This window comes from Stylophora pistillata, chromosome 11 (genome assembly GCF_964205215.1).
Source record: "Stylophora pistillata chromosome 11, jaStyPist1.2, whole genome shotgun sequence".
In the NCBI taxonomy this organism is placed as follows: Eukaryota; Metazoa; Cnidaria; class Anthozoa; order Scleractinia; family Pocilloporidae; genus Stylophora; species Stylophora pistillata.
Window position 1 is genome coordinate 22186068 of NC_142529.1, and position 12500 is coordinate 22198567.

General features: G+C 37.7%; 1 protein-coding gene across 1 annotated transcript in view; it reads left to right on the forward strand.

Moving 5' to 3' along the window:
* The first annotated feature begins 2727 nt into the window (after positions 1 to 2727).
* Positions 2728 to 12500, forward strand: part of LOC148720631 (uncharacterized) — a 10783-nt gene continuing 1010 nt past the window's right edge. The window contains exons 1-10 of the mRNA XM_088738823.1: positions 2728 to 2972; positions 3467 to 3773; positions 4555 to 4617; positions 5231 to 5375; positions 7140 to 7181; positions 7896 to 7921; positions 9457 to 9498; positions 9862 to 9932; positions 10506 to 10605; positions 11854 to 11899. Coding sequence (XP_088594949.1) covers positions 2924 to 2972; positions 3467 to 3773; positions 4555 to 4617; positions 5231 to 5375; positions 7140 to 7181; positions 7896 to 7921; positions 9457 to 9498; positions 9862 to 9932; positions 10506 to 10605; positions 11854 to 11899 — 891 coding nt within the window. The 5' untranslated portion in view covers positions 2728 to 2923. The remainder of the gene's footprint in view (positions 2973 to 3466; positions 3774 to 4554; positions 4618 to 5230; positions 5376 to 7139; positions 7182 to 7895; positions 7922 to 9456; positions 9499 to 9861; positions 9933 to 10505; positions 10606 to 11853; positions 11900 to 12500) is intronic.

Sequence of the window (12500 nt, forward strand, 5' to 3'; positions counted from 1 at the left end):
CTTTTTCCCTGCAATTTTACGGGAGGATGGCACCCGCGATGAATTTATTGGGATCCAATCTTTTGTGGACGTAAGAACCCTTAAGGTTTTCCTTAGCATGATGTATATTTTCTTCTCCCAACCCAAAAACTCAAAGCTCAACTTGTAAATGCAAATCTACATTTTAGCGAATTAAATCCGTGTTTAACCTACCCAGCTATGCACATCCATTCTTTCTGATGTTTGATGTAAACATTTTGAAACTACCAAAGCGATATGTTGCAGTTTATTTTATAAGCAGTCGGCTGGTGGTGAAATTATGGTGCAAATTAAGTTTCTTAAGAGGTGTTACGGCTTTTCTTTTGAGGAAACCCTTCCCATCTGTTGTATTAAACTGATGAACTCTCCTCAGTCTGTCGACACAGAATCCTCTTCGCCATCTTAATGATTGCCGTCCGCAGCACTCGGACACGCCAACAGTATAAAAATGGGTTGATGGCCGAATTAAGAAATGCCATTGTATCAGTGAAGCTCCATGCAATTGTCCAGTGGCTTATGTAAAGAGTTAAAATTTTCATAGCAACAAAAAGCGGTATGTAACGGACGACTATCACAATAAAATACATAAAGAGTATTTTTGGCGCTCTTCGATTTTTGTCCCATGTGTTCCCATTAGGTGATCTCGGGTAAAATTCCCTACGGGAATTTGTTGAGTGCGAATTTCTAACCGATGGTGACGAATGATTAGATAAATCCTTATGCAAGAAACTATAGAAAGTAACAAATAGAGAAACAGGAAACTAGGTTTGGTTAGCTCGCTCATGCTGAAGAGATATAGAGCGGTTGTACTGCAAATCCAATCAGAAGATCTGATGTAGCCAGGTTGTGGAGCAACATGATAGACGGCGATCGAAGGGAAGGTGTATACTCTATGGCAGCTAGTACCAGGGAGTTACTAAATATGGATACAAAGATGAATGGAAGATTTAGAACGCAGTTTGTCGGATTATGATCTATCAGGGCGTTTATACTCATTTTCGTAAAGGTAATTTGTGATCGTTTTGTTTCCCATCTTCTCTGTTAATTGTCAAAATTCAGCGGAAATTCAGCCCGTCGGACGATCTGTATGTGTTGGTTACCACGAAAGAATACCACAGTCTTTACATTTAGTGGAACGTGGAGATCAATTTATAATGATCTCCATTATTCAGAAGCTGCTTTTTGTTGTTGTTGTTGACATTTACATTTCTCCCTCAGATTGCATTCTTTGTACGATTAAAATCTTGGGAAATGAAGTTGTTACTACGCGAATTTCGATCTTACACTTTGACGTAAGGGAAATAGAAATGAACAGTGCTTTGTGTAGCTAGCTTCGAGCGGATATTCGCTAGTCACGGAATAGAAATCAAACAAAACGAGCTAACAAATTTAATAGAAAGTCATTGAAAGTTTCTTAGTGTCTTTGTGTTAAAAACGGAAGAGTTACATAAGTAAAAAAGATTAGAGTTGGTATCCGTAAACGTGACAAGGATGGTAATAAGTTGCTGACTCGCGTACTTGATTCAACATTGACACTACTTAATACAGAACGGAGAGATAAAAAAGAGAACTTGGACAGTTACGGACACTAGCAAATAAGTGAGGTAGCAAACACATTTGACTCAAAGGGAAAACTAACTTTACAAACGACTAGAATTAGAACTTTCCAGAAGGGCCCTGAAAGGGACAGCAAAATTGAAAAGATAGTGGTCGCAATCGTTTTGACATGCACAATATATTTTAAGATAGTTATCCAGAACAAAAAGATTGATACAAAACAATAGGGACAGGAAACAGCAAATTGAGAAGATAGCAAACATTGTTAAAACTCTTTTACAACTCGCCGGCAAGACAGCTGTTTCTTTCCAACAATACGTTTTGGTAAACTTTCGAATGACTAATTTTACGATTAATTTAAGTTCATTGTTCTGTAAAGAGAACGACATAGGCGAATGGAAACATCAATTCCGAAGTTTCCACCCGCTCTCCATCAACCGAGCTGTTAATGTAAATTGGCCATCGTAAAGAGTTTTAGAAGCTACGTTTCGACCGTTAAACCTTCTCCAGAGCGAAAGATGAAGAGCTAACGACGACTGAGAGCTAACGCTCTGACGAAGGGCTAACTCTCAAAAAATCAGTTGTACAAACTATATACAGACTATATACAGTGGCCAATTTACAGTCAACACAGTTGATAAAAATTAAGTATCCTCCCAGTTTGGGTGCTCGCATCGGGTTCTGGGTACAAAAGACAAAAGAAATCCGGCTCAGCTTTAGAATAGATATATTTCATCTTCTTGAAGTAATTACCATTAACTTTCTGCTGGTAAAGTTACAATTCAGTTTGTACACGGTTTTGAGTTTTACCTTACTAGAGTTACATGAGGTAGTTTTAGCAAATATTTTGATTTCAAGACATTTTGCATTCAACATTTCGCCATTTCTCTCCAAACATGCATCCTTCGCACGCAAAGGGGCTCTTGCTAGCATCCTGGCTTGAGCAGCACGCGTGAGTTACGTAGTTCTCCCAACGTGCGGGATTCACCGATCGTGTCACAGTACAGTGCCAATAGAGCCTGTGTGCAAGCTAACTGCGTCCTTTGCAACAATGCTCCGAGACATGGATTTTTTCAAGGGGGATGGGATAAAAAGACGATTTTCAGCCTGAACGTCCTCAACGATACACATGGAGAGTGCTTACACCATCAACCAACTGAAGCCTTTATTCCCGGGGTCTTTCAAGTCGCTGAAATACAACATGGCGGACGCTTGATGTCTGCAGTGTAACGTGAAATTATAATTGTTATCAGAACTGAGGGTTGATGGTTCGAACAGAATGTTCAAGCGCTGTAATGTGGATGATTTGGTTGTAACGAAGTCAAAGCTACAATGTAGCGACTGAAGTATGGATTCTGAAGCTTATGAGATCGCTAGAGGTCTATACAACTCGAAAGGTATTTTAATCGGACTTTAGTTGGTTAACCCATGAATTCCTAAGAACGACAAGCAGCAAATCTCTCCTTAAACTAACAAAGCTGATTAAAACATAAGGTTTACGAGAATAACGGAAATGATCAGCAAGTAAAGTAGCTCTAGACTCCTAACAAGATTCACCGATGCTATTATTACGTGTACCATGCATCGGACTCTTTAAAAAACAGAATGGAGAATATGCACACTGATGTAAGGGCGTAAAGGATTTATGTACGTGAAGATAACAGTATAGCAGAGTGGATCAATTTGTTTCTTGGTGGTACCTTTTTAATTGCAAAGATATATATAAATGTTGTTGATATTGTTGTCAATATTTATTGTTTTTGTAGTCATTTTGTTGTTTTAAAGAAGTCTTGTAAGGTAAACACTGTGGTTTAGGGATGGAATATCTTATACATCGATAAAAACTGATGTGAGATTTTACTGTTGTTTTTGTATTTAAATTTAATGCAAGTGAGCATCCAAAGACCACCCACTGCAGCCCAGCATGGTGTTTTCACTGCCAGTTCCAGAGGGCCACCACCTCAGGCTGGAATAAAACCTTGTCCACTCAGTGCCAAGGCTGAAATAACTACAGAGAGAGTTGGTGAGAAGACAAATGTAAGGCAGAGATCACGCCTTCCATGGAGGCCATTTTCTGGACATGCTGCACTGAACAGACCAGCTCCCTTAGAGAACAAAGAATCTGACAGTGGCACAGTTCAAATGAAAGAGGAACTGAGCCGTGATTCTGATGCTGTCCCCTCAGTGTACAAAGACAGGTGAGGTTACACAAATTGTTTAAAATTGAAATAGTGTAGGCCATTAAATTTTCACTTGTTAAGAGAATTCTAAGTTTGCAGTAAATGTAGCTTAACACCTCGTAAACTGGAGATTTCCTCAACCCTTCACATTTTAACATCAGTATCCATATTCTCCATGCTGTTCTTTATACATTTCCTAAGGTGTTGACAAGGAGAATTTGTTTGACAATCCAGAGCCTCTTTAGTTGGTGATCATGTCCTTTATTCCTGTGACTAAATCTTTATTATTGTGAGGTGTCTGTAGTCCAGTGGTCAGTGTGCTGGACTCTGGGTCAGTTGGCCTGGGTTCAAGTCCTGGCTGGGGCATGATGTTGTGTCCTTAAGCAAGATGCTTCACTCACATTGCTTCATCTTCTCGGATAAGACGTAAAACTGTAGGTCCCGTCTCCTGCACGGTTGGGAGTAGGAGATGTAAATTTCCCATGCACAAGATTACTGTGTAGTGGATGTCCTCCCTGGGGTGGGATGGGTGGGAAGGTGAGATCGCTACATGGACTGAAACGGCTTCCAGAGGCGCCTGATAGAAATGCTGACGTCCAATCTCAACCTTACGATACTGTTAAGCGCGACTGAATATATCCACGTAGAAGTCTGCGGTATATAAATGTAAAAATGTAAATGGAATTCAGGGAAGATATTGTGAGGGGAAATTAGATGCCAGTTACTCCAAGGAGTCGAAGCGTTAAGAGCAGAATTATTGCTGACAGTAAGTGTTTTGTCCTTTAAATAATGTGTACAGGTGTATGCCCAAGAACATTACAATTCTACAAGAGTGGCTGACAGAAGATGTGCCAAATAACTGGTGAGTGCACATATTGTTTTGTTTTCTCTTCAAAATATGTGGTTTCCTGTGATCACCCATTCTGAGCTTTGTTGTCAATCCAAGATACATGTCCATGTACAGTGTGTTCATTGAGACTCCAATTTTTTTCTTGTTGCAAAAGTTTAGATGGAATTAAATTTTCCCCTAATTGTTTCAGATCTTGAAGATAAAAAACAATCTTGAACAAAGAAAATTAAAAGTCAAGCTAGTTTCAAAAACTTTAAACTTACCTTGGAAATGAGTTTGAATCCCACCATGTATGGAATCCTTATATACCTACCAATAATTTGACAACTGAGGCTTGTTTACTGGTTAGGATTTTTGTTTAGGCCAGGGTCAGAGGTATGTTTTTTACAAATGTATATACTTTTACCATTTTCATTGGAAAATTCACTGAATGATTTGGCAGTAAGCTACAACAAAAATAGTTTTCCATATCAAGTGAATTGACTATTTCCCTCCCTGTACTCTATAAATTAAAGTGTAATACTTATGGCAAAGAAAAATATGAGTGTTTTGTCAAAAAACTAAAAAAGTTTGAAAAGGTGTATATAAAAGAGTGCTTATCTGCCTAATCTTGTTCTGTTGACAGGCCAACACAACTTACACCCAAACACAGCTTTGTATTCCTGCCATGCATGCAGTCAGAGGAGTGTGTGTGGGATAAGCTACCTGCTGTACCACCTACTCAGCAGCCTGATGATCTGTTGATCTTTACTCCACTACCGCAAGTTAAGGTACGGTACATGTGTAGGGGGTTGATGTTGTAGGAGACATGGTGGCTTAAGGTGGCTAAACACAGTTTTCACACTCGCTTTTTCTGATGCAATTCAGCGCGCACACAAGGATTACAAAAAAACAAACATGCCATCAATAGAGTGGTCATTTTATTTACTCAACAATCATGTATCCGCACTATCTGTGCTATTTTTCTCCATAGTTGGTGCAGTGTATTGAGGGCTTTAATTTTTTATTACAAAGACATGTTAGAAAAGTTAATGGTGCAAAGAACCCAACAATTCTCAGCTTTTTCATTGTTACCGAAAGAACCCAGTTAAATGCAGCACATATTTAGTAAGTATAAAATTGCGATTGAATGGTAAATTGCTTTCTTGGAAATATGCCTATTTCTTGAGAACCACTCATTAGAATTTCATGAAATTTGTCATGATAATACTTTAGGAAATAAGTAACTGGAGTATTGAAAAAAATTGATATTTAACAAAGGATATTCTAGATAATCGAGTGAACCTTCAACAAGGGATAACTAAAGATCTCTGTTAAATTGTTAGCAAAGTGGTGTTAACTGGTGAGTATTGTTACAAGCTTGTTGCATGGAAATTATAAGGAAAATCTAATGACTAAATTTTCTACAAATAAACAAACCAGTTTTTAAGGCCTGTTTATATCTATTGATGTCACCATGGCAATGGCACATACGTCAGCTTACAATACAATACAATACAATAGACTTTATTTCAAGAGGGTAGGACGCGATAGTAGTTAAACTCATGATCCTGTGGCCCTCTACCTCTGTACCTATATATACAATACTATTAAGTGTTATTCGATTACAGAAAATCATGAATTAACAAAGAATCTAAAATGGCGCACTGAAATTGTTAGTTTCTATCTGGCTTTTTAAGAGAGTGTTTATTAGTCTCTTTTTTAAACTTTTTTGTGTCTTTAGAGTTTCTGAGGGTTTTCTCTAAATTATTCCAGTCTTTGATGGATCTAACTGTGAACATTCGTCCCCCTTCGGTAGGGTTGCTATATTTGGGGCAGCATAGGTTTAGATTGCTTTAACGGGTATTTCTGGAGTGAACATCAGAATTCAGTTGAGGCAGAGATTTCAGGTATTTTATGGAGCATTCTCTAGAGAATTAATGTGCATCTGTTGACATACGCCTCTTGATAGAAGGGAATCCAATTTAACATGTTGAACAAAGGCAATGTGCGTATCTTAACTTTCAAAAAACAAAGTTTGTATTGTTAACTTGCTGCCAGTTTTGGCGATCGAGAGATCGAGGGTTTTAGAGAAAATGGTGAAAGATACAAAGGTATCAAAAACTGTGTTCAGCCGTTATTTGATATTTTTCTTTATTCTTGTCACTAGTCTGTTTGACATTGTATTGCTGTTGTAGGGAGAAAATCTGTCTTGGTCACTCATGGTGGGAGGGGGTGCTGGGGATAGATTAGCATCCCATCTAGGAGGAGGTAGAATACTCGTCATCGTTTCATGCCACAGAAACCAGGGTTCATGAAAACTGATTGCTCAATTTTGCTGTCATGTTTTTCCACTCTAAGACTGGCTATTAAATTACAAGTCAGTTGTGATTGATCACTTTTATTCCATTAGCAGTGTTTAATTGTACATGTAGGTTGTTCTGGATTGCTTGGCTTACCGTAGTAATGTTCTGAGTAAGTCATTTGTAATGTAGGTGTTGGTAGCTGTAGAAATCCTGTCAGTGCTTTTATTAAATTCCTTTTATTGTTTATAGAAATACAAGCCCCCAAAACCAAGATTCCAGTCATTTGTTGAGGTATGATGAAAAATGTTTTTTGACATGCATCTTTGTTACACAGAAAATAATGATTATTATTTTAAACTTCTGATCACATGCCTTGTCTTTTGACAACTGGTAAGATGCACAATCACTGAGCTGCACACAACATTTATTTCAATGTTTGAAAAGCATTTTTATTAACCCTCTTCACCCTTACATCAGTATGCATATTCTCCATACGGCTCTCTATACATTTCCTGAGGTGCTGACAAGGAGAATTTGTTTAACAATCAAAAGCTTCTTTAGTTGGAGGTTAATTCCTATATTCTCGTGAACTTAATGTGTGATTCAGGGGTGATATTGTAAGGAGAAATTAGATGCTGGTAGTCATATACAGTAAACTGTAAATACTCCACAGGATTAAAATACTTCGTGCATAGAACTCTCTTAATGACATGCCACGAACTTGGAATTTGCACAATAATTAAGTTGAAATAGTTTCGTGTACATCTCTTGTCTTTACTTGTACATACAGCTTATCAATTCATTTTTGTGTATCACTCTTGTACTTGTACATGTAGCAATCAGGTTATTAGCTAGAACCTCAAGTCTTCAATGGTAAAATGTTGTCTCAACTTGACAAAACAAGTTGCTCTTAGGGGTTCTTTAGAGGAAGTGCTGAGAAATATGTTAAATCTCTCTGTTGTTGCAAACTAGTTTTTCATTATTTTGTTGAATTTCTTTTCTCAGGAGGAGGACAGAAGATGCAAGCACAGGTCCACTGTTTTTGTTTATCTTATAGAATTAATTTAACAAATGTCAATTATAATTCAGGTTTAGTAGAGTTTTTAAGTGAAGCTCTTTTCATGCAACTGATGAAATAGATTTTAACCTGCTCTATGGTAAAGTTTGCACTTGAGCCAAATGGCCCCTTCAGCTGGATCTTATCCAGGTTTTCAAAGCATAAAGCAACTAGAAGTATGACTGTACTTCCCCCTGGATAGGATGTCAGTCGTTTAACTCGTTGCGGTGGCCAATTTACAATTTCAACTTAGTTGATATAACCAAATTACCTTGTTACCCCCACCGACGCAGCACCACAGTTTCTTTAGAAACTTTCAGCCTTTATTCATTAGTCCATTGCAAGGTTAACCGTCGCATTTCATTACCCATCCCTGTCAGTTCACCCAAACCCATTAACACTCCTGGGTAGAGAGACACTGTGAAAATTAAGTGTTTTACCTAAGAACACATTGCAATGGCCCAGTCAGGTCCCAAACACGGAGCTCTTGACCCAGAATTTAGTGCACTGGCTAAAAGGCCACTGTGTCCCCCACCTGAACTCTCTATAAGAAGGTGAACAACACACCCTAGGGGGAGCAAACTTATCTGTGCTTGCCAGTCTAAATCCCCTGCACACTTTTGAATAAAGCCAATCATAGGCCAGGTACATTTGAAACATGTTTGCTTATGAGAAATGATCATAAACAGGATTTTTAACTATAGTTTGCGGCCATGGAGACCGTCAGAAACATTTGAATAGATGGTTTTCTGTGGTATACCAGTAGTTAAAGTGCACCTACACCCAAAAAATTTTTTTCGCTTAACAAAGTAAGCGTATTTTTTTGAGTATTTCTGCGCAAAAATTTTTTTATTTGCTCAGATCTTCAATTTTCTATGCCCAGTCAAAATACGGAAAATCGGCCGCCATCTTGCCCCACGACCGAGTTTAAAGAGGAATGGCTCTAGTGGGTAATGTGACGTCAAATCGAGAACACGAAAATCTGCATTTCACACATTTTCACTTGTTTGGGAAGGTTGTAGTCGATAATTGTCCGAAAATATGCCGACTAAGTGTGTTGTAGAAGGATGTAGCAACGTGCGAAATTTGCAAGAGGGTATCACGCTTTATACATTCTTCATACAACACACCTAGTCGGCATATTTCGGACAATATCGACGACAATCTTCCCAAACAAGTGAAAATGTGAGAGATGCAGACTTTCGTGTTCTCGATTTGACGTCACATTACCCGCTAGAGCCATTCTTCTTTAAACTCGGTCGTGGGGCAAGATGGCAGCCGATTTTCCGTATTTCGACTGGGCATAGAAAATTGAAGATTTGAGCAAATAAAAAAATTTTTGCGCAGAAATACTCAAAAAAATAAGCTTACTTCGTTAAGCGAAAAAAATTTTTTGGGTGTAGGTGCACTTTAAAGGAGTTTGTAGACCTTTCAACATAGGCAAGTGTCTGGTAACAGTTTTTTCTTGACTTTTTAAGTAACATAAGATTTTTTTTTTTTTTTTTTAAGAAGTGACATTGCGAAAACAGAGCCAAGTCTCTCATCACATGAGTAAGTACATGGATAAATAACATGATTTTTCACATTAACCCCATCACTCTCAAGATCCATGTAGTAACTCTCTTTACTGTCTGTTATACAATTCTTATGATGTAAGTTCTGAGAATTTACTATTGGATCAACTAGCTATTTCCTAATTGATATTTTCTTTCTTCTCGTGACTTGTCTGCTTGATATTGTATTGATATGGTAAGAAGATCGGTCTTGATCACTCATGGTAGTTCAGGGTTGATATTAATGTATGTAGCATCCATTTTGGAATACACTGGAGATTTCATGGTGAGATAAAATTTACAGTTGATTTTGCCTTCTTTCATTGCCTCACTTTAAGCTTCTTTTCATTTGTTATTTTAGCATTTTTGAGGGAATGCAGAGAGCTGAAATTATTAGACAAGAGATTGAAGATCTTGAAAGGCTGTTACAAGGTAACTGTCTACAATGGAAGAACCTGGCAGTTTTGCCCCACTTTGTACTGCTAGTATAACTAGCTGGACTAATACTCATGGTCTAAAATAAGTGAGGAGAATTTGCTACCTTTCTATAATCAAGAAATGGATAGATATTCTAGTCTTCTCAGATAGGGATGAATAAACTGTAGGTCCCGTCTCCTGCAGGGTTAGGGGTAGAAAACGTTAATTTCCCACGCACAGGATTACTGTGTGGTGGATGTCCTCCCCTGGGTGGGATGGGCGGGTGTTGGCCCTGAAAAGCCCCTATGGGGATGTATGTATGTATGTGTGTATGTATGTATGTGCGTACGTACGTACGTATGTACGTACGTACCTATGTACGTATGTATGTATGTATGTATGTATGTATGATTGTATGTATAGGGGAGCACATCCTAAAACCCCCCTCAGGAAAAGGAACCTTGTGACTTCTTTTGCATCTTTTTTATCTAGAAAAAAAATGTCTAAAGCCCCGAGTAAGAAGTTGATGTGTCACTGGAAGAACTTTGTTGTCAAATTACAGTTTTCTTTTTTCTTTTTTCATTTTAGGCATTGGAAACCCTAAGGGGTCTTCCTTAGTGGTGCGATACCAACATGATATCAACTACTTGAGAGACATGGCCAAAAACACAGTTGAGGGATATGATTTGTAAGTGATGATTTCAAACAAATTCTCTGTTTTTTTTTTTCCATTCATTGTTTAATTGCATTGATTACCACCTGCAAAATAAGAATGACATCTGTAGCCTTTTTTTTTCTATTTGGATAAATGCCACAGCTATTAGATAATTTGTATTCTATTGGTTAGCACACCTTTGACTGCAGTCATGTGATTGTCCATATATTTAACAATTATTCCACGAGCGCACGTTGGATATGAGATGATAGATAGCCAACGAGGCGCGTAGCGCCGAGTTGGCTATAATCATCTCATATCCAACAAGCGCGAGTTGAATAATTATTTTATTAAAAAAACGCCCCCAAGATATTAGACAAATCTTCTCGACTTTATTTTCTAAGAAGAAACCGGATGTTACAATGTACAGATATTAGATTATGGTATATTGGCTCATATACCATAATGGCAAAGCCAATAAAAAGCCTTGAATTGCATTATCCAATGATCCAGTTTTTAATAAAACGATTTATTAAAAACTGGATCATTGGATAATGCAATTCAAGACTTTTTATTGGCTTAGCCATTATGGTGTATAAGCCAATATATTATAATCTAATATCTGTACTTTGTAACATCTGGTTTCTTCTTACAAAATAAAGTCGAAAAGATTTGTCTAATATCTTGGGGGCTTTTTTTTTGTTTTTTTTTTTTAATAAAACAAGTATTCCACTCGTGCTTGTTGGATACGAGAGGATTAAAGCCAACTTGGTGCTACACGCCTTGTTGGCTATCTATCATCTCATATCCAACGCGGGCCCATGGAATAATTGTTAAGTATATAATTAAGTTCATCATATTCCAATAATTAAAAGCAGTTGTGTAGAGCACTAATTGTCTTGGTCTAATTAATGCATTACTGTACAGAAGTATATTGAACCTTAATGCATAATGACATCCATGTACATGTAACTTAAAAACATCGACTTTCCAACTATGGGATAGCGATTTTTTTCATGTTTGGCAGGGGCATAGTTTCGCAGTTCAGGATGATTTAAACGTAAACAGCTATTTTTTCCAAATATTATTCTCAAGCGGCACAATTAACATTAAGGAAACCGATAACATTTTCAAGCCATGTTACTTTATAAGCTATGCCACAGTGCTTATCAAAGAAATTTGACTGCGTTCTTTTTAAGTAATTATTCGTTCAGTTTTACTTACAGTGCTGACCACATTGTGTATGTGTAAGCTCTGGTTTCTTTTCCTTCGTCTTCACAGTTCCCAGGAGGCGCGGAGCCTTACCCCAGTCGCTGCCAGTTTTCAGGTGGAAAAATAATATCTCGCACACTAGCACGACAATTAAGCCACGTTGGGGGAGTAGCGATAAATTTTTTTTGTTTAGTTGTAGTTTTTTTTTTTTTTTCCCTTAACTCCCATGAGTGATCAAGACAGATTTTCTCCTTACAATCGCAATACAATGTCAAACAGACAAGAGATGAGAATAAAGAAAAATAGTCCTATCAATTATTGGATTATTAGTTGATTCAATACCAAGTTCTCCAAACTTGCATCATAATAATTGCATAGCAGATGGTAAGGAGAAATACTAAAAAGATCAATGGAGTGAAAGGGTTAGGATTACCTCTCCCTGTCATCATGGAATTGTTACAGTTGACACACGACTCACTTGTCAAACGTAGCGATCCAGAGGACATCTTTTGAATAAGAGAATGTCACCTACAGAGAGATGTCCCTTGAATGATAGTGACAGATACAATGGGACCTCCAATCAGGGGACACCCTCGTCAATATGAAAAGTGTCCCCTGAATAGAGGTTTCCTTTAAATGAAGATAACAACTACAATGGAACTTCGAATCACTGTACGCCCTTATGAATGCAAAAAGGGTCCCTCGAACAGGGGTAT